This window comes from Monodelphis domestica, chromosome 2 (genome assembly GCF_027887165.1).
Source record: "Monodelphis domestica isolate mMonDom1 chromosome 2, mMonDom1.pri, whole genome shotgun sequence".
Classification (NCBI taxonomy): domain Eukaryota; kingdom Metazoa; phylum Chordata; class Mammalia; order Didelphimorphia; family Didelphidae; genus Monodelphis; species Monodelphis domestica.
This window is the reverse complement of record NC_077228.1, coordinates 265631060-265649641: the sequence shown is the minus strand read 5'-3', so window position 1 is coordinate 265649641 and position 18582 is coordinate 265631060. Positions and strand designations below refer to the sequence as shown.

Sequence of the window (18582 nt, the reverse complement as noted above, 5' to 3'; positions counted from 1 at the left end):
TTTTTTTCCATAAAAATTTATTGGATTTTCTTTTGGTTATGTTTCCCTTCTCATTTTAACTGTACATGAGAGAGAAAGGCTCTATCCCAATTAACCCTTTTAAAATTATAACATCAAATTTGTTTCTGCAAAGGCATTTCAATTTTGTTTAATCAAGCTTCCCCACTTTCTTCAATCATTTCTAACCCTTGTTTAGTTAACTCTCCCCTTACCAACAGATATAAAAGGTATCTCTTTCCCTTCTAATTTGATTGCTTGTATTTAAATTATATCTAATTTGAACTTGTTGCTGTGTATAGTCTAAGTTGCTTGTCTAAATTCAGTTCCTGCCAGCCTGCTTTCCAGTTTTCCAAGTAGTTTTTGTCAAATAAAGGAGCCCTTATACCAATAATTGGTATCCTTGGGTTTTTTAGTACAATACTATACTTGCTAATTTCTTGTTTAACAAGACTACTCACTGGCCAATTTTTTTCTTCTTTAAACCCTTACTATCTGTCTTAGAATCAAGTAATGATTATTGGTTCCAAGGAAGAAGAGCTGTAAGGGCTGGGCAATGGGGGTTAAGTGATTTGTCAAGAGTCATACAGTTAGGAAGTGTCTGAGATCAGATTTTGAGTATAGCATCTCACATCTCCAGATCTGGCTCTTTATCCATTGAACCATCTAGCTGTCCCATAGTGGTTAACTTTTCTAAAAAAAATTTTTTTAAGCCAATATCAAAATGTTTTTATTATTCTTTTGTAATATAGTCTATTTTTTGGTTTTTAGCTTGAGAGCTAATACTATGCAACCTTTCATTTTTACTTTTTTTTTTGAAATTATTTTCCTTTAGAAATTCCAGATGAATTTTTTTCTAGTCTTATAAAGTAATCCCTTGCTAATTTGAATGGCCAAGAACTTAATTTGTAAATTAATTTAGATACTGTCATCATTTTTATTATGTTAATACAGCCCAAACATGAACAATTAATCATTCTTCATTTAATAAAATCCTTTATTTCTAGTGATATATATTCATATGTATCCTGAGCATATATATGTACATATATATATATATATATATATACATATTTTTAAAACCCTTACCTTCTCTCTTAGAATCAATATTGCATATTGGTTCCAAGGGAGAAGAATGGTAAAGGCTAGGCAATGGGGGTTAAGTGACTTGCCCAGGGTCACACAGCTAGGAAGTATCTGAGATCAGATTTGAACTTAGGACCTCCTGTCTCTAGGCCTGGCTCTCAATTCACTGAGTCCATCCAGCTGCCCCATCCTGAATGTATTTTGGTGGGTGGACTCCTAGGTATTTTATACATTGTGTAGTTATTTTTAGAGGAATTTTTTTTCCTTTTCTTGAAGAGGCTTGCTAGTAATATATTGAAAGTTTGATGGTATTTATGGGTTTATTTTATATTTATTTTTATTGAAGTTATTGTTTCAATTACTTTTAGACTCTCAAGGATTCTCTAAGTCTCTGCAAATAACAATGATTTTATTTCTTGTTTAGCTATGCTTATTCCCTCAATTTCTTTGGCAATAAACATTTTTCATCTACTTGGTCTTTCTGGGTTGGTTTGTCAGGCTAAAATTTTTGAGTGGTTGCAACTTTCTTCTAGGATACTCTGTGACATTATGGAACTTCACACAAACAGCACAATATAGTCTACAAAATCTACAGGACTTTACCATTCACAGGGAAACCCTTTTCAACTTGGATGTTATACTGGATCTCTGCCATGGGCAAGGTCCAGCCTCACATGTGCTCCAGGGGTTCCCGACAGGTGGCGAATGATCAGTCAAAAAAATAAATGGAAGACAGCTTAATCATTACGGCCATGGGAATGCTTTGCATCTGATAGCTGCTCCACCATCCCCAGGCCTGGTGTTTATTTTTATACCCATTTTCTTGGCACACAGATACATTACCTAACACACACGTCCAAAGAAAGATAATTGGAAAGTGATACATTAACTTTTAATAAATCACTTGATTAACATTCTATATTCCCGTATTGTGATTACAGACAGCATAAAGGTTCCACACAAGATAAATGATTTTGTCACAGGTAGCTTAATTTTTTCATTACCCTGTGAGGAGTTTTGAGCTTATAAACAACCAAGGAAGATTACTTATTGCTTTTAATAAAATGGAATAATTAATCAACAGTTCTTAAAAGACAATTCAACAATCATTCCATTGAGGTTGAGGGGTACTGGGAACAGATATTGGACTGATCATTTTTCAGGGTTTACTAGGGAGTTTCCCACTGGCCAGTTACTGGTTTGTGAAGTCGAGTCACTGAGGCATAGTGAAGCTTGATGTACCTGTAGATTTTGTTTGGGCCTTTATGATTGTTTTGTGTGTTGGCTCCATGAAAATAGGTTTCTGTGAGTAGGAAAGTTTTGGGCTTGGCCTGTAGCTGTGGCTTCACTGGGGATTATGTACCTAAGTAAAAGTTAACCCATGATAGTCTTTTGGGATTGGGTTTGAGGGTCTGATCTTTTGGTAATGTTTTGGAGAATTAGGGTACAGGTATTTTGCTCTTGCATTATTCCTTCTGAGTCTAGGGGGAATAGTAATCATGTCAATTTCCTAGTTAAGGGGTATTGATGAGAGAAGTCATGCAAGAGGGATTGAGTGGGCAATCATATCTTGACAAGGGCCACTCTGTGGCCTCCTTAGCTACCACTTGTGACTCTGTCAAGACATCGTGACCTGATGGCTCCCAGATCTACTCCATGACAGGAATGAATACCTTTGATGACACATAAGTCCCAGGTTTATGGCTTTCAGGATATTTATTGCCTGAGGATCCTATATAATGAATTTCTCTCTGTTGTCATATCTTTAAAATTTTTTATTATAAACTTAACAAATTTTAATAAACAGACATTTCAATGTACAAAGAACATAAAAGACAATTGTGTATGCAACTCTAAAATGTTTTATAATATATTAAATTCAACATAAGAACCAAACTTTTCAACTTCTTGTCTTCTTCCAAACCTCTTTATGCTTTCATTATATTTTGTCATTGATGCTTTTTTCTTTTATTGAATCATTATTACTATCATTTATGTTTTCTAGCTCCAATCCTCTCTCTCTCTCTAGGAGTATTCCATTTGAACAAATTAGTGTAGTTAAGCAAAACAAATCAACTCATTGACTAGAGCTGAAAATTGATGCCCCATTCTGTATTTCTCTACATTACCACTCTGCCAAGAAGTGGAAGCCATGCTTCATCATCAACTTATGGTATCATAATTAGTAATTACACTCATCAAAGGTACTTTAAAAAAATTTTCTTTTATGCTACTGTTACCATTGTGTAAACTGTCCTGTTACACTCATTTCACTCTACATTTGTACAGAAAAATCTTTCTAGGTTTTTCTGAATCTACCATATTTATTATTTCTTACAGTACAATATTCTATTATATTCATTTGTCACAATTTGTTCCATCACCAAATATGGACATTCTTTTTGTTTTCTAGTTGTTGCAACAAAAAAAGTTTTGCTATGTGTTTTTGTGCTGTTATACCTTTCAAGGTATTTTGAATGATTTTGATGTGGGGATGAGAGAGATGTTTTGGGAGAGAACCTTTAAGGTAATATTTTTCTCCTTGAACAAATGCTTTTTCATAATCAACCATCAAAGCTAGTCAAAAGTGGAAGAAGCTGTCTTGTACAGTATTGAGTTCCTTTCACTGGACTTGATGCCTTTATTAGAGATATGACAATGGAGATTTTAAAATGGGAGTTAGGATAAAAAACCTCTAAAGTTCTACGGTTTCTCCAATTAGATTACAACATCCTAGAAAGCAGAAACTTCCTGTGTTTCTCTGTATCTCCCACATCACCTAGTATAATGGTTCACTTAATAAATACATGGGGATTGAGGCTAACCTTATGGGTAAGAGAGAAAAGTCCTGGTTTAGGAGACAGATGAACTGGTTCAGTCTTATCTCTGACACTGGTCACAAGTCATTGGTAACTTGTTCCAAGAGATATAGGTGATAATGGTATGAGATAAAGGCCCCGGACCTCCATGAAACTTTGTTGTGGGGTTAGAAGACTAACTTTGGAACAGAAGAAAATTTTAGCAGCCTTTGAAACTAGTTTGCCTGGGGTACAAAAACCACAAATTATTTCAGTCTTCTATGACAATGATATGGAGTTCCAAGAAGGTTTTTGGTTATAGTAGTTGGAAGATCGATGGAGGAAGGATTTTAAAGTTGCAGGAGAATGGTCATAGTTTCAGAGACCAAAGGATCAACTGGTTTCTTTGGACAGATCCAGCCATATTTTCTGAAGGATTGTCATTGTGTCATTGGTTACTATTTCAAGAAAATAGTTATGTATGTCATGAGCTTGATTATACAATTTTTGAAAATTCTTTTGGTGAAGAGGTTTTGCTTGGTTGAACTTCGTGCTTGTGATAGCTGCTAATTTTTGATTGTCTTTTATGAGTGCCTGAAAATTCCAGGACTTGGTGATGCTCTGTAATTCCTTTATGTTCCAACTAAACATCTGAGCTAGATTGGTGAGGGAAAGATCATCCACCCCAAAGAACCTTCGATAATGACTCAAACAGGTTCTGATCTGGGCTAGACCTCCAGAACTGGCAGTGACTTGTAGAGCCACCATTAAAGATTCGACTCCAATCATCCCCTGCAAGGCAGTCTTCTTCCTCTCAATGGCATCTACACAGATATGAGAAAGGTACTCCATCAAAGTCTGAGCTTCAACGCTCCTCTGATCTTGAAATGCTTTTAGGGCACTACAGAAAGTTGTACAGTTAGATACATCATTCATGACAGAGATCAGGAATACTTGAGGATGACTCGAACCTATCCTTTCTAGGTTCCATACAAATAGTTTTGTATTGTCCAAATTAAACAATATGCCTGGAGATGCTGAGACAGACGGAATATTCATCGAAATGAAGTAGATCTTCTTCCCCTTATTGTGGAGTTCTATTGCTAGGTTGGTATGAATGGATTCAATGTAGACAGAAGGAATAATGATGACAACATCAAAACGATCACAATCTATCTCCTTCAGGTAAGTCGTTACAGGTTCCCTATATGTCTCAATATCTGGTAGTTCTTGCCACTCTGCTACAAAGGGGATCATGAGGGGAATGTGGAATAAAGGAAAACCGCCCATTTTTCCCCTAACAGTAAACATAAACAGGGTATTTATCAGTGAATTGCTCAGTGAAGCATTTCCAATCACAGCCACTCTCAAGGGGGTTTTCTTCATTTTCATTCTCATTTTGGAAGATACTTCCTTTAATTTTCCCAGGACTACCATCTCTAGTATCTCTGACATGTCTGCTTCAGAAATGACTCCTTGACCATTTTTTAGTGTAGATTGGGTTATTTCAGTGACAAGTTGATTTAACATCTGCTCCATTGTGTGGCATATCTAAGAGAAAGGAGACATAATAGATTGTGAAGATAAAATTAACTCTCCCCTGCCCATTTTTAGATTTAATCACTAGAAGCGTATACACCTCACTTACACTTGAGTGGGGGAGGTCTATGACCCACATGTGCAATAGTGGGTGACAAATCAGAATCACAAAGCTTTAGCTGTAATTGGTACATGCAAAATGGAAGAAAGTCACAGGAAGTGATGAAAAGAAATGATCTTTAAAAATGCCAAGAATTTCCGGTGAAGGGGCTTTTTGGTCTTTCGTCTTCAACTTGACTTTGGAGGAGCTCTGACTGAGGATCTCGGACTGCTTCTACTTTCCTTAAAACTACCATGTCGGGTGAGTGAAAAAGGCTGACTCCTTTCCTGGATTTTCTGAAGGGACTAACCTCAGGAGAGGCCTACCCTATTAAGAGAGGTTGGCTGCATCCCCAGGTCCTCAGCTCAAGGCTGAGACCCCTCTGGCTAAGGGCTAATTAGCCCTGCTTGGGTTGAGCCAGGGGCCAAAGCTAAATATACTTAGTGCCTAGGCTAGATACCATACCCTATTCTCTCTCTGATTTTCTTACTTTCGCTCTTTCCATATTTTATAAATAAATTGTTAAAATAAATCTCTTTGGAATTTGACTAAATTCCTGGCTACCCTACTCCTAAATAATCCAGTCCAACCTTTTATAATAACCCCTCACATTTCTATCCCTTACAAGATGGAGACTGAGTTAGGGAGGCACATCAAGGAAAGAAGAGGGATAGGAGATGTGGATTTATTGAGAATGGAAAATCACTTCTTCAATTTCTAAGAAACTCATCACTCTTATATTTACACTTACCCTTCAATTTTATGTTGGAAGAAAATGCTGCCTTCCTTTAGATCAGGGCTTTTTAATATTTCTAGGGTTAGTCCCATTTTAGGTAGAGCAGAATAAGAATCTATCTTGGGGGAATGAATAACTAAAAGTTGGCCATACTTTTTGTTTTTGTTTTGGGAGTGGGCAAGGGGAGTCCAAAATAGTTTCTTCCTAATGTCACATTACCATTCAGATGAAGGAGAGAAACAAGAAGTAAGTGTAAGAGAATGGGGAGATAGGAACTGGTGGAATCTTCATAATCATTTGCACTTGAGGGCTAAGTTCTTAATGATTTTCCCTTTGCAAAGATGGGTATATTGACTCAGAACACTGATAAAAACAACAAAAATGCAAAAATGTATGTCAAACCTCTTTCTTAGTTGTCTTGTTCTGAAGGTGAAGTTGCAACCATGGAGCTAGGACAGAGAGAAAAAAGAAACTGAGTTGGTAGATTTCTATTGTTTGAAAGAAAAAAATTGGGAGTAAAATGACAAAATTTGGAAGATAAAATATCAAAACCTGTGAGTCAAATTTTGGGAGTTAAAATGTCAATATTTGGATAGAAGGGAAGGGATTTTTTCTGGGAACAGGAGGGTTTTCTGAGAAAAAAGGGGGCAGTCTAATGTGTTGCAGGTCATTTTCCTCTTTGGGCTTTCAGGGGATAGAGAAAACAGCTGATGAACTCAAGCTCACTTGCAATCCACCCTATTGAACTTGGGAAACAAGAAATATTTCAGGCTTCTGCCATATGCCTTCCTCATCTATAAAATGTAGATATTGGACTAGATCCTATGATGCTATGGGTTCTTACCCTTACCCTTGAAATTTCTCATGGATTCCTCCAAGTCATCTATCTTTTCATTGAAAGCACAGACTCTCTCCTCTAGGTCTTGGGATGTGGTAATAGGAATCAAGATCTGTTCTTTCTCCCACCTGGGAAGAAACAGGTCAGTAGAGAACATCAGAAGGTGCTTTAAGAAAAATAGGAGTGAAAAGTTCTAGCCAAATTCAGTTCTCTTCATTTCCAAATCAAAAATGATAAGAAATACAGAAAACACGATAAAACAACAATAATCAAAAGATGCAAAGGAAAATAAATTCCTATAGGATTATAATCACATAATTTTTTAATGTAGACTTTTGTATAAAATGAAATTATGGAATTATGGGATCCTATCAAATGTGATATTTGTCTTGATATTGTCTCGATAACGAACTCAGGAAAAAATGTAGGAAGAAAACTAAATTAATATTTTTTATTCATACCAACACAAAAAAATTAGAATAAAATATTAGGAAAGAGGCTACAGCAACATATCAAAAAGATTAAATACTATGTCTATTTAACTTCTACCAGGAATGGAGGATTGGGTAATATTAGAAAAAATGTAAGCAAATAGATCATATTAACAGCAAATCTATAAGAATTATATAAATATATGAGAAATATATCTGGCAAAGTATAACAGTCATGGCTATTTAGAAAAAAAACTCAAAATGGGAATAAAAATATTATAGAAGTTAAATAAGGAAATATGCAAACCTAAAAAACACCAAATCATTGCTTTTTGTGGATGATATATTTACAAAACCTTAGGAGTCAATTAAAAAGAAATTTAAACAAAAAAACAACAAAATGGCAGGATAGAAAATAAACCCATTGAAAAGATGAAAGAGGAATTCTATTTAAAACAGCTATAGAATGTAGAAGATATTTGGTAATCAACTTATATGAATTATTAATTATATGAGTATAATTAACATTATAATTGATATTTTATTATTATAAAACTTTAATATTATTTAATATTTGTTAATATTAAAATAACATTATTTCAAAATAAATTAATCATTGATAATATAGTAATATATAATATTAATATAACTACAAAATACTCTTTATGAAAATAAACACAAGGGTAGGTAGGTTTCTCAGTAGATAGAGAGCCAGGTCTAGAGACAGGAGGTCCTGGGTTCAAACCTGACCTCAGATACTTCCTAGCTGTGTGACTCTGGGCAAGTCACTTAACCCCCATTGCCTAGCCCTTACCACTCTTCTGCTTTGAAAACAATAATTAGAATTGATTATAAGACAGAGGGTAAAGTTTAAAAGAGAGAGAGAAAGACACAGAGAGAGAGAGAGAGAGAGAGACAAGGAGAGACAGAGACAGAGGGAGAAAGAGACAGAGACAGAGAGAAAGGAAAAAAAAAGAAAGAGAGCTGGATAATTGGAGATATTAACTGTTCATGATTTATCAGATCATTATAATAAAAATTACAATATTATCTGTTTATTTAATTGTTCAATGACATACTAACCAAACCACCAAAGGATTACTTTACAGAAATAGGAAAAAAGATCAAAATGTATCCAGCAGAAAAAAAGGCTGGGACTCTAAAGGGAAATAATGAAAAAAAAGTGGAAAGGAATGGGGCTTAATGGCACCTGATCTCAAGTCATACTACAGAGCAGTAATCCTGCAAAGCTATTTAGCATTGGTTAGAAAAATAGAAATGTCAATCAGTGAAAGCCTAGATGTAAACATACAGAAGCACATAGCATAGTGTTTGACAAACTCAAAAGACCCCAGCTACTGGGATAAGGAGTCATAAGATGACAAAAATAGTCGAAAGAGTTGGAAAGCAGTCTGATAGAAGTTATGTTTTGAGCAATTTCTCACAACATATACTAATATAAATTCTAAAGAGATCTATGACTTAGATAGTAAAAGGTCATATCATAAAAAAAATTAGAGGAGCAAGAAATGAAATACCTTTTGCACCTACAGATAGAGGAAGAGTTGTTGCCTAAATAAGAGTCAAATAAATAAAATGGATGATTTTAATGGCATTGAAAAGTTTTTAAATAAAGAAAATGTAGTTAAAATTGGAAAAGAAACAGGTTAACTGAGGGGGGAAAAAACTTGAGCAGAAAGTTTTTTTGAGAATGGTCTCTTAGGCCACACACACACACACACACACACACACACACACACAGCTAGCTAGGTGGTACACTGGATAGAGTGCCAAGGCCTGGGGTCAGTAATACCAGAATTCAATTCTGGTCTTGAACACTTACTAGCTGTGTGACTCTGGGCAAGTCTCTTAACCCTGTTTGCCTCAGTTTCCTCACCTGTAAAATGAGCTAGAAAAGGAAAATGGTCAACCACTCCAGTATCTTTGCTAAGAAAATCCCAAATGGGGTCATGAAGAGTCAGACATGATTAAACAACAACAAATATAAGGAGATTATTTAAGTACACAGGAAGAAGAAAATTCTTCATTAAGTAAATGGCCAGTGGATATGAACCAGATAATTCTCAAAGGAAGAAATCTAAGCTATCAATGACCATAAAAAATTTGAAAATTTAATATTTACATATATTAGAGCAATTCTTTTTATCATGGAAAAGAACTTGAAATTAAGGGTATGTCAATGAATCCTGGAATATGATTATTATGGAAAATTACTATTATGCTATAAGAAATGGTGAAAGAGAAACCTAGGAAGATTCGTTTGAACTGATGCAGAGTAAAGTTTAAGTAGTGCCAGGAAGACAATTTATATAACAATAACAACAATATAAAGAAAAACAACTTTGAAACACTTGAGAACTCTAATAAACAGAACGATCAACAAAAAATGTCAGAGTACCAATGATGATGCATGCTAATTGTCCCTTGTCAATGAGATAAAAGACTTATGGTGCAGATTATACTTTTTTTTTTTAACCCTTACCTTTCATCTTAGAATCAAGCCTGTGTATTGGCTCTAAGGCAGAAGAGTGGTAAGGACTAGGTAATGGGGGTTAAATGACTTGCCCAGGTATCTGAGGCCAAATTTGAACCCAGGATCTCCCGTCTCTGGGCCTGGCTCTCAATCCACTGAGACACCCAGCTGTCCCCACTGATTTGATTTTGTTTTTATTTTTTATTAAAGATACTTTAACAAAGTATTTGATAAAGTAGTTTATGCGTTATTTGAGGAAGATGGAAAAGAAGTGGGCTAGATGACAGAGGAATTAGATGGATCTGGGGCAAAAAATGAGAGTTCCACAATGTTAGTGCAATCTTGGGCTTTCATGAACTTTCAGGAATAAGGGGGTATTAGTCCCATCGTATTCTGCCCTGATCAGTTTAGGTGTCTTCAGTATCCATATTTGGTTCTGGACACCACATTTTACAAAGAACATGGATAAACTGCAGAGAGTCTAGATGAGGGCAACCAGTATGGGGAAAAGCCTCAAGTTCTTGCTGGTATGCAGATCTGCTGAAAAACTTGTGGAGAAGAGAAGGCTCAGGGGGAGCATGATAAGTGCATATGAAGGACCCCCATGTAGAATAGGGATTAGATTGGTTCTACCTGGCTCCAGAAAGCAAAAGTGGGAGCAACTGGTGGAAGTTGCAAAGAAGAGAATTTAAGCTTGATAGGAAAAACTTCCTAACAATTAGAGCCAATGCGAAGTGGAATGGGACCCTTTGGCACTTAATGGGCCTCCTTATGTTGACTGTCAGCAAAGGTTGATAATTACATAACACCTTGCACAAGTTCCTGACATCTTTATTGAATTTACATTAATTTTTGTATCTTGATGCTGAAAATAGTTTTGCATTTCAGCAAATCAAGTTACAATAAAGTTATTACTTATGCAGGAAAATGTATATTAAAATTATTTTTACATCTTATCCCCTTATTAAATTGTAAAACCTATTAGGACTGTAATTTCTATTTTCCGTAACAACTGTTCCAGTGTTCTATAACCATTAGACAGTGAATAAATGTTTGCTTTTTAAACCCTTACCTTATGTCTTAGAATAAATACTGTGTACTGGTTCCAAGGTAGAAGAGTGGTAAAGGCTAGGCAATGGGGGTTAAGTGACTTGACCAGGGTTACAGAGTGAGGAAGTATCTGTGGTCACATTTGAACCTGGGATCGTCTGTCTCTGGGTCTGACTATCAATTCACCTACTTGCCACTGAATAAATGTTTTTTTTAAATGAATGAATGGGAAATTATTTTTAAAAGAGAAATATACAATCTTGTACTGAAGGTATTCCACCAGGCTAACTAACAGGAGAGAAAAATCTGCCCTACTCATAGGATATCCACAAATGAATGAGAGATAGAGGACACATACAGAAGAAAAAAGCCAGGTAAGTGCACTTACCTTTCTTCCAGTTGTTTTCTGATCTATGGAAGAGAGGGGAAAATAAAGTCAGTTTTTCTATAGCATTCTCCACTGATTATGGAACAAATCTCTAGAGAATACCAAAACTAATTTTTGCATTTCCCTCTCAACTATTCCAGATACTCACTCCATACCCACAAATCTCAGCTGTTATCACTATCGCTAATTTCTTTAATGTTCCAATACCTCATGCTTCTGATAGTTTAGAAATTCAGCCTGTGGTATAACATTAATGGTTTAATTTCAATTCTTTTCTTCCTTCATGTCAGATTCTATTTTGTATTGCATCTCTTACACTCATTATCTGGGGCATAAACAGAATGTTGTTCCCTTCTTTCTCACCTTAAGGATTTCACTTGGGGTCTGAGAAACTCTCTCCTCCATTTTACTTATTAATTCTTCAAGATGGGATATTTTTTGAGAGACCTGTGTGACATATTGCTCTTTCTTATAGCTGATGTTCTTCTCCAACTCCTCCATCTGAGCCAGGAGGAGCTGTTCCTGCACATCAAGAAACTCCCGGAACTGCTGATACTCAGACAAAATTCCCAGTTTTTTGTCTTGAATCTGGTTCTGTAGAAATGAAGTGGAAAATGTTCTTGATTCTAGAGCAGGAGTTCTAATCTAGAATTCATGGACACCCAAAAGATCAATGGATAGATATAAAAATTTGTACCTTTATTTTGATTAATCTCTAATTAAATTTTTCTTAATTATGAAGCAAAACAGTATTTCACTTCACCAGACTGCCAAAGGACAACCTGGCACAAAAGAATGTTAAAAACTCCTGCTCTAGAGTCTCACTACTATTGAGCCAAAGGGAAAGTATAGCATTTTCCAAAGAATTTTTACATCTATTACCATATTAAAAGTTACAACAACCCTATAAGACAGTTAGGATTCTTAAATGGGTTCTCTTCACTATTTAATGAGGATGAAAATTAAGGAGAAGAAAGATTAATTTGCATAAAGTCACATAAATAGAAATAGACTTTTCTTTTGATTTCATTTTTCCTGGGAGCATGGGAAGGAACACATGTTCCATACTCTGGAGAGTGAGATTTTTCTTTCCAGACCTTTAAGTAAATAATCCAGAGACACTGGGCTCCTGAAATAGAGCATTACTTTTTTTTTTGGGGGGGGGGGGAAGGAATGATCTCCTACCAGCAGTTCTTGGAATGTATCTTTTCCCTTCAAATGCATGATCTTTTCTTTGGATTCCTTCAGACTTTCCAGCTGTCTCTGAATTTGATCCTGTAGAAAGAAGAGTCACTTTCCTATTAACATATATAATTTCAACACCTCTTCATAGTAAATAGGCTAGAAAGGACTTTTGATAGATAAATCATATATAGGTAACTAATGATAGTGATGCCCCCCAAAAAGAAAAAAATAAGGAAAATAATATCCAGAAAGTATTTAAAGAAATGCACAGATAAGAACTGAAGGAAGTTCAGAGGGAGACACAGGCAAGCAAGATGGCTTAGGAATTAACCTACTGAATTTATTATATATGACATTCTTTTTAACCCTCATCTTCTTTCTTAGAATCATTACTAAATATTGATTCTAAGGCAGAAGAGCAATAAGGGTTAGGCAACTGGGGTTAAGTGACTTGCCCAAGGTCACACAGCTAGGAAGTGTCTGAAATCATATTTGAATCTAGGTCCTCCTAACTCCAGGTCTGGTGCTCTACCCATTGTGCAACCTAGTTGCCCCTATTATATACAACTTAAAAAAAAAAGCTTAATAAAACAGAGAGACATCATTTAACATGTAATTTTTTTGTGTTCTGGTATATGTCAGTCAAGTTGGGAATAACAGAATAAAAATTTGTAGTAATTTTAAAAATAAATTGCAGGGGCAGGGCTAGATGACTGATGAGGAACTTTAACATAATGAACTTTTATAAATAATAAAAAAAATGACATTTTGAGTCTGAGAAAAAAACTGATCTGTATGTTTTTAGCACTCTCCCTGCAGAAAGGCCCTGAAAATCAATAAGATCCAGGAGAAGATGAATAGGAACAATAGGTTGAGAAAAAGGTTTAAAAGCATCCATCACTGTGGTTAAATCTAGGGAAAGAATAGGTGAAAAGGGCAATCTAAAACTTTATATGGTTCAAGCTTGGGCAAGTAGGTGGTGCAGGGGACAAAATGTTGGGCCTGAAGTCAGGTGAACCACACTTTCTAACTATGTGACCCTGGCAAGTCACTTACCTCATTGGCCTCAGTTTTCTCATCTGTAAAATGAGCTGGAGAAGGAAATGGCCAACCACTCCAGTATCTTTGCCAGGAGGACCCCAAATGGGGTCACAAAGGGTCAGACATGACTGAAAATGACTGACCAAGAACAGTAGAGGTTGAGATAAAGATTCAATTAATAATTAGTAATATAAAGAGACCAGATCACAGCTACAATTCAGATTACAGTGTGCTCTTACTTATGTTCTCTTCCTCCCCTGGAAAGTTTCTTATCTTTCCTCCCTCTCATCACAAATCCTCCATCTCCTTTAGGGCTGTGCTCAATTCACTTACTCCAAAAAGTCTTTCCTGACAAGGTTCTCCCTAACTTAACCTTTTTACTTTGGCTACCCTTTCTGAGGGCAATTAATGGATCATCACCAAAAGAGTGCTTTCCCTTCAAAATACCACAGGGCTCCCATCATTCTTACTGAGCTATAAAATCCCTCAAAGTGACCACCCTTATTTTTCCTCTTACCAAAATTTCCTGAAATCTATTGACAGACCCTTGGGGGTGGGGTTGGGGGTTGGAGTGGGGATTGTCTGTGGACCCCAGGTTAAGAACAAGAGAATCCAGGAAATGCATTTAATCACTTTATGCAGTTATACAATTTTTAAAACCAGTAATAGAGGTAATTTACAGTATATTGTGTGTCAGCAAAGTTTAGTTTATAAATGGGTCTGAAGATTCAGACCCCTGTCCTAGGGCAAAGAGATAGTAAGCTCAAGTACAGTAACTTTTTTTTGGAAAAAAGGTAAAATATTGGAGATTTTTCCTAAAAACTGTCTAGGGATGAAGAAAACCTATATATAACCTAGGGTTTAATTATTGTGAATGCTAGGAAATTTTCTACTTTAAAATAATTTCAGGCAGGCAGCTGGGTAACTCAGTGGAGTGAGAGCCAGGCCTAGAGATGGGAGGTCCTGGGTTCAAATCTGATCTCAGATACTTCCTAGCTGTGTGACCCTGGCAAGTCACTTAGCCCCATTGCCTAGCCCTTACCATTCTTCTGCCTTGGAACCAATATGCAGTATTGATCCTAAGACCTAAGAATCCTAAGATCCTAAGGTAAGGGTTTTTAAATTAAAAGAAAATTTAAGTTAAATTAAAAAAAATTTAAAATCAAATCATTTCAGCTTTAATTTAGTTTATTCCTACTTTTTCTTGACACATAAATCTTCAAAACTGAGTTCTCCAGGGATTTGTTCTCTATAAGCTTTTTCTTTCCTTCATTTTCTCTCTTTCCCTCTGTCCTCCCTCTCTCTTTTTCCTCCCCACCAATATCCTTACCTTCTGTCTTAGTATCAGTTCTAAGACTGAAGAGTGGCAAGGGCTAAGCAAATTGGGTTAGTTGACTTACCCAGTGTCTGAGGCCAGATTCCACCCAGGATTTCTGGACTCCAGGCCTGGTGCTCTATCTACTGTGCTACCTAGTTGCTCTTATTCTCAATAAGCTTTTAAAATTTTTTCTCTATAAGTCTTAAGCAAATTATACCCCAACTCCTCTTGACAACAAACCCCCCAAACACTCTTCTTTCTATCACTGTTACACACTTCTGTCTTTACTGGTGACCAACTCAAAAGTACTAGTAATAAGAAGATTATAGATATACAGCTAGAAGGAACTCTACAGGGTGCAAAGCCCCCATTTTAGAGGAACTGTTATGAGGAAAAGTTAAGTAGGAAAGTGTGTAAGTTTCCTACTTAACTTAACTTTTCCTTATAACAGGATCCAAGGACCATCTAGGTTAAATAACTTATGCAAGGTCAGTGGAAGAGCCAGGATATTACCCCAGATACTCCCACTTCAAATCCAGAGTTCTTCCCATAGCCCCACACTGCCTCGGATATATCATTGGGTGGGCTGGGCAATAGTATTTTGGAGTAACAGGGAGTTTTGACAGTGACAATCTTAGTGAGCCCAGGAACCACAATTCTTACAGGTTAGCACAATACCTGGCACACAGAACATGCTTAAACAAATACCTGCTGATTGCTGGTACTGCCAGTGTTACATTCATCACTTTCACTCTAGATCTGTCGAGAGGGAGAAAAGACCAAAGCTGATTTCTTACTTTGTAGGGCTGGGCAGCATCCTCTACTGGCAAGACAATATGAGTGCTGTGCTCCCGGAGCTCCCTGCACACAAAGCACAAGAACTGCTCGTCTGCTTCACAGTAGAAGAAGGTCTTTTCCCCATGCTTCTTGCAAAGCTGGTAATCTGCTGGTTGTTTAGAATCTTCTGGTTGCTTATCAGAGAGTTCTAAGCTTAGGAGGTTGGGAACTAATTGTGCCAGCACCCAATTGGGACTGATGTTTTTCTTCTGAAAAGACTTCTTGCAAATTGGACATGGCACAGAGCCCTGGCAGTGGGTTGTATGATAGTCACATAGCTCTGTGATACAGGTTTTGCAGAAGCTGTGGCCACAGGGGATGCTGACTGGGTCCTTCAAGTGTTCCACACAAATACTGCAGATCAGTTCTTCCAGGAGGGTGTCCGGTAGAGGTACTAGGGGTTTGGCAGCCATGACCACTCTACCTCACCTGGATTCTGCTTCCTAGTTAGGATAATGAACAAGAGAGAAATTCTGAAAATGAATAGGGATTGAAATAACAATTGGGGAAAGTTTGGGTGAAGATTAGCTAACAGGGGCATTTTGCCTCTTCCTCTGAATAAGGCTAAGCATGGAGTCAAATTTCTAGGTATTCATAATTAGGATCATCATTTAGATTTAGAGCTTGAAAGGATTTTACATGCAATCTATTCCAACTTGTCTAGGCTTACATAGATAATAGGAAGAGGCAGAGATTGGATTTGAACTCAGGTTTTCTGACCCTATTGTACCAAACCTCTAGTCTCTCTCCTTCTCAAAAGGGGTTTAGGAAAGTGAGTTTTGAAAAGTCATTTGAAAAGGGCTTAGAATGATGGACAGATCTAAAAAGGGTTGAAGACAAGAAGTAGAAGAGATAGAGATGGGTGAAACACCACATTCACAATTAAGTCCTAGATCAGATATCCTGGATGGGAGAAAGAGAGAAAACATTAATATAGGTAGAATATATATTGTGTGTGGAAAAGAAATTGGGGAGGTTGATAAGTTAAAGGATTGATATTGAAACATCCTCTTTTGGGTCTTACAGGGAAAAATCTAACTATATTTTGAATTCTGGAATGAGGTCAATCCAGGTTCTCACCTTAGACTTGCCAACTCTTTTGGCTTGTCTTAAAATTTTCCAAAATCTTGTTAGATGTTCCTGATTCCTAAGAAGGGCAGCAGACCACACAAAGCTGAGGAGATTTTCAGGCTCCCACCAGAGTAGGAATTCTTAACTTTTTGTGCAGGTCATGGACCCTTCTGGAATCCAGTGAAGCCCACACTGACTTAGCAAAAAATTTTTTTAAGTTCAAGATTGAAGGCAGTGAAATGCCAAATTTCAGTTATAGATGAATGAAAATTGAAAAAAAATATATATTTTTCCTCTTACCAAAATTCATGGATTCCTTGAAATGTATTGACAGAACCCTGGGGAAGGGGGATGCAGTCTATGGACCCCCGGTTAGGAGAATGCTGGCAATGCATTCAATCACTTTAGGGATTACTTGTTATATACAATTTAAAAAATCAGTAGTAGAGGTAATTTACAGTGTGTTGCATGTTGGCAAAGTTTAGGCCTTTGTAAATGGGTCTCAAGTTCCAGACCTCTGTTCTGGGACACAGAGGCAGTAAGCTCCAGTGCAGTACGTTCCAGGATACCCCAACCCTATGTGAGAAGCTGACCAAAAAAACAAACAAAAAGAACAAATAAGGCTGATGTAAGGCCTCGGAGCAGGCGTTTCCTTATGTCCTTTCCTAAGGCCAAACAAGCCCACGTGACTTCTATTACATAAGTCTGGAAACCATTTTTTTACCCTCAAAGTAACAGCGTTTTCATTGGCTGTCCCCCCTTGCTTGGAACTCTTCTCCCTCCTCCCCTCTCAGCTTCCTGGCTTTCCTGGCTTTCACCTTCGGCCAGAGCCCTTTCTCAGTCTTTTTTCAATCTAAGCGCCTTTCCACCGAACCCATCTCCAGTTTATCCTGCCTCTGTCTTGTTTGTACATTGTTGTTCGCGGGCTGTCTCCCCCGTCAGATCGTGGGCTCCTTGAGTGTGAGGACTGTTTTTTGCCTTTGTGTCTCCAGCGCTTAGCACAGAGCCTGTACTTAAGAAATGTTAACTGACTGACACTAGGCAGCCCTGCCCAGGCTCTCGATTACGTTCGCGAGCTTTAGGATTAGTTTCTAGGGGCTGCAAGTTCAAGCCAATTTACAAATGGGGAAACTGAGTGTATGGAGGGCGAATGAAACAGCATTTATTAAACACTGGCTTAGTACAAATAGAGAAAGTGACAATTCCTGCTCTCGGTGAGCTTACATCCTAATGGAGAAGAAAACATTCATGTAGCGGAGCAGTGGCTGGGGAAGGGAGTTTTTGGTCTGAGGAGTCCCAGAGAAGCAAACTGTTTTTTTGCAGGTATTTAATGAGCGCGGCTAAAAATCCAAACCTAGGTTCCCTGATTCCAAAACCGGGGTTCTTTCCGTAGGGCCCCCACCCCGTCAATACCAACCTTCTCTGGGCCCAGCTTGAGAAACATCTCACCTTGTCGGACCCAGGATATGGAGAGGGCAGGGCCGGGCGGAAGGAGATGCGACCCCACGGAGTCCGCTGGCGGCTGGAGAAGAGGCCGGAGGCTGCTGGACTCGGGAAGGAAGAACTGCCCAGCCCTAGAGGAACTTTGAACAAACTTCTCTACGCCTTTCACTTTTCCTTTTCCGCTGTGGTCTCAAGCTGCTAGTCTAGCTAGTGATTGATGACGCCTCTTC

The 18582-nt window shown here is 37.3% G+C and overlaps 1 protein-coding gene across 3 annotated transcripts; it reads right to left on the bottom strand.

Annotated features, from left to right (window-relative positions):
- Positions 1 to 2780: 2780 nt before the first annotated feature.
- LOC103102863 (uncharacterized) lies at positions 2781 to 18575 on the bottom strand. Of its 3 annotated transcripts, none has more exons than XM_007483475.2 (8): positions 18359 to 18575; positions 15799 to 16281; positions 12643 to 12732; positions 11821 to 12051; positions 11458 to 11480; positions 7107 to 7222; positions 6659 to 6705; positions 2781 to 5432 (listed from the first exon to the last, which is right to left on the bottom strand). In XM_007483475.2, exons 2-8 carry the CDS (start codon positions 16249 to 16251, stop codon positions 4275 to 4277), a joined length of 2118 nt encoding a protein of 705 aa, XP_007483537.1. In that variant the 5' UTR covers positions 16252 to 16281; positions 18359 to 18575; the 3' UTR covers positions 2781 to 4274. The 3 variants fall into 3 exon arrangements, with proteins under 3 accessions (XP_007483537.1, XP_056673792.1, XP_016286421.1); XM_056817814.1 differs by having other exon boundaries at positions 18327 to 18556; XM_016430935.2 differs by having other exon boundaries at positions 15799 to 16311; positions 18359 to 18556.
- Between the last annotated feature and the right edge of the window lie 7 nt (positions 18576 to 18582).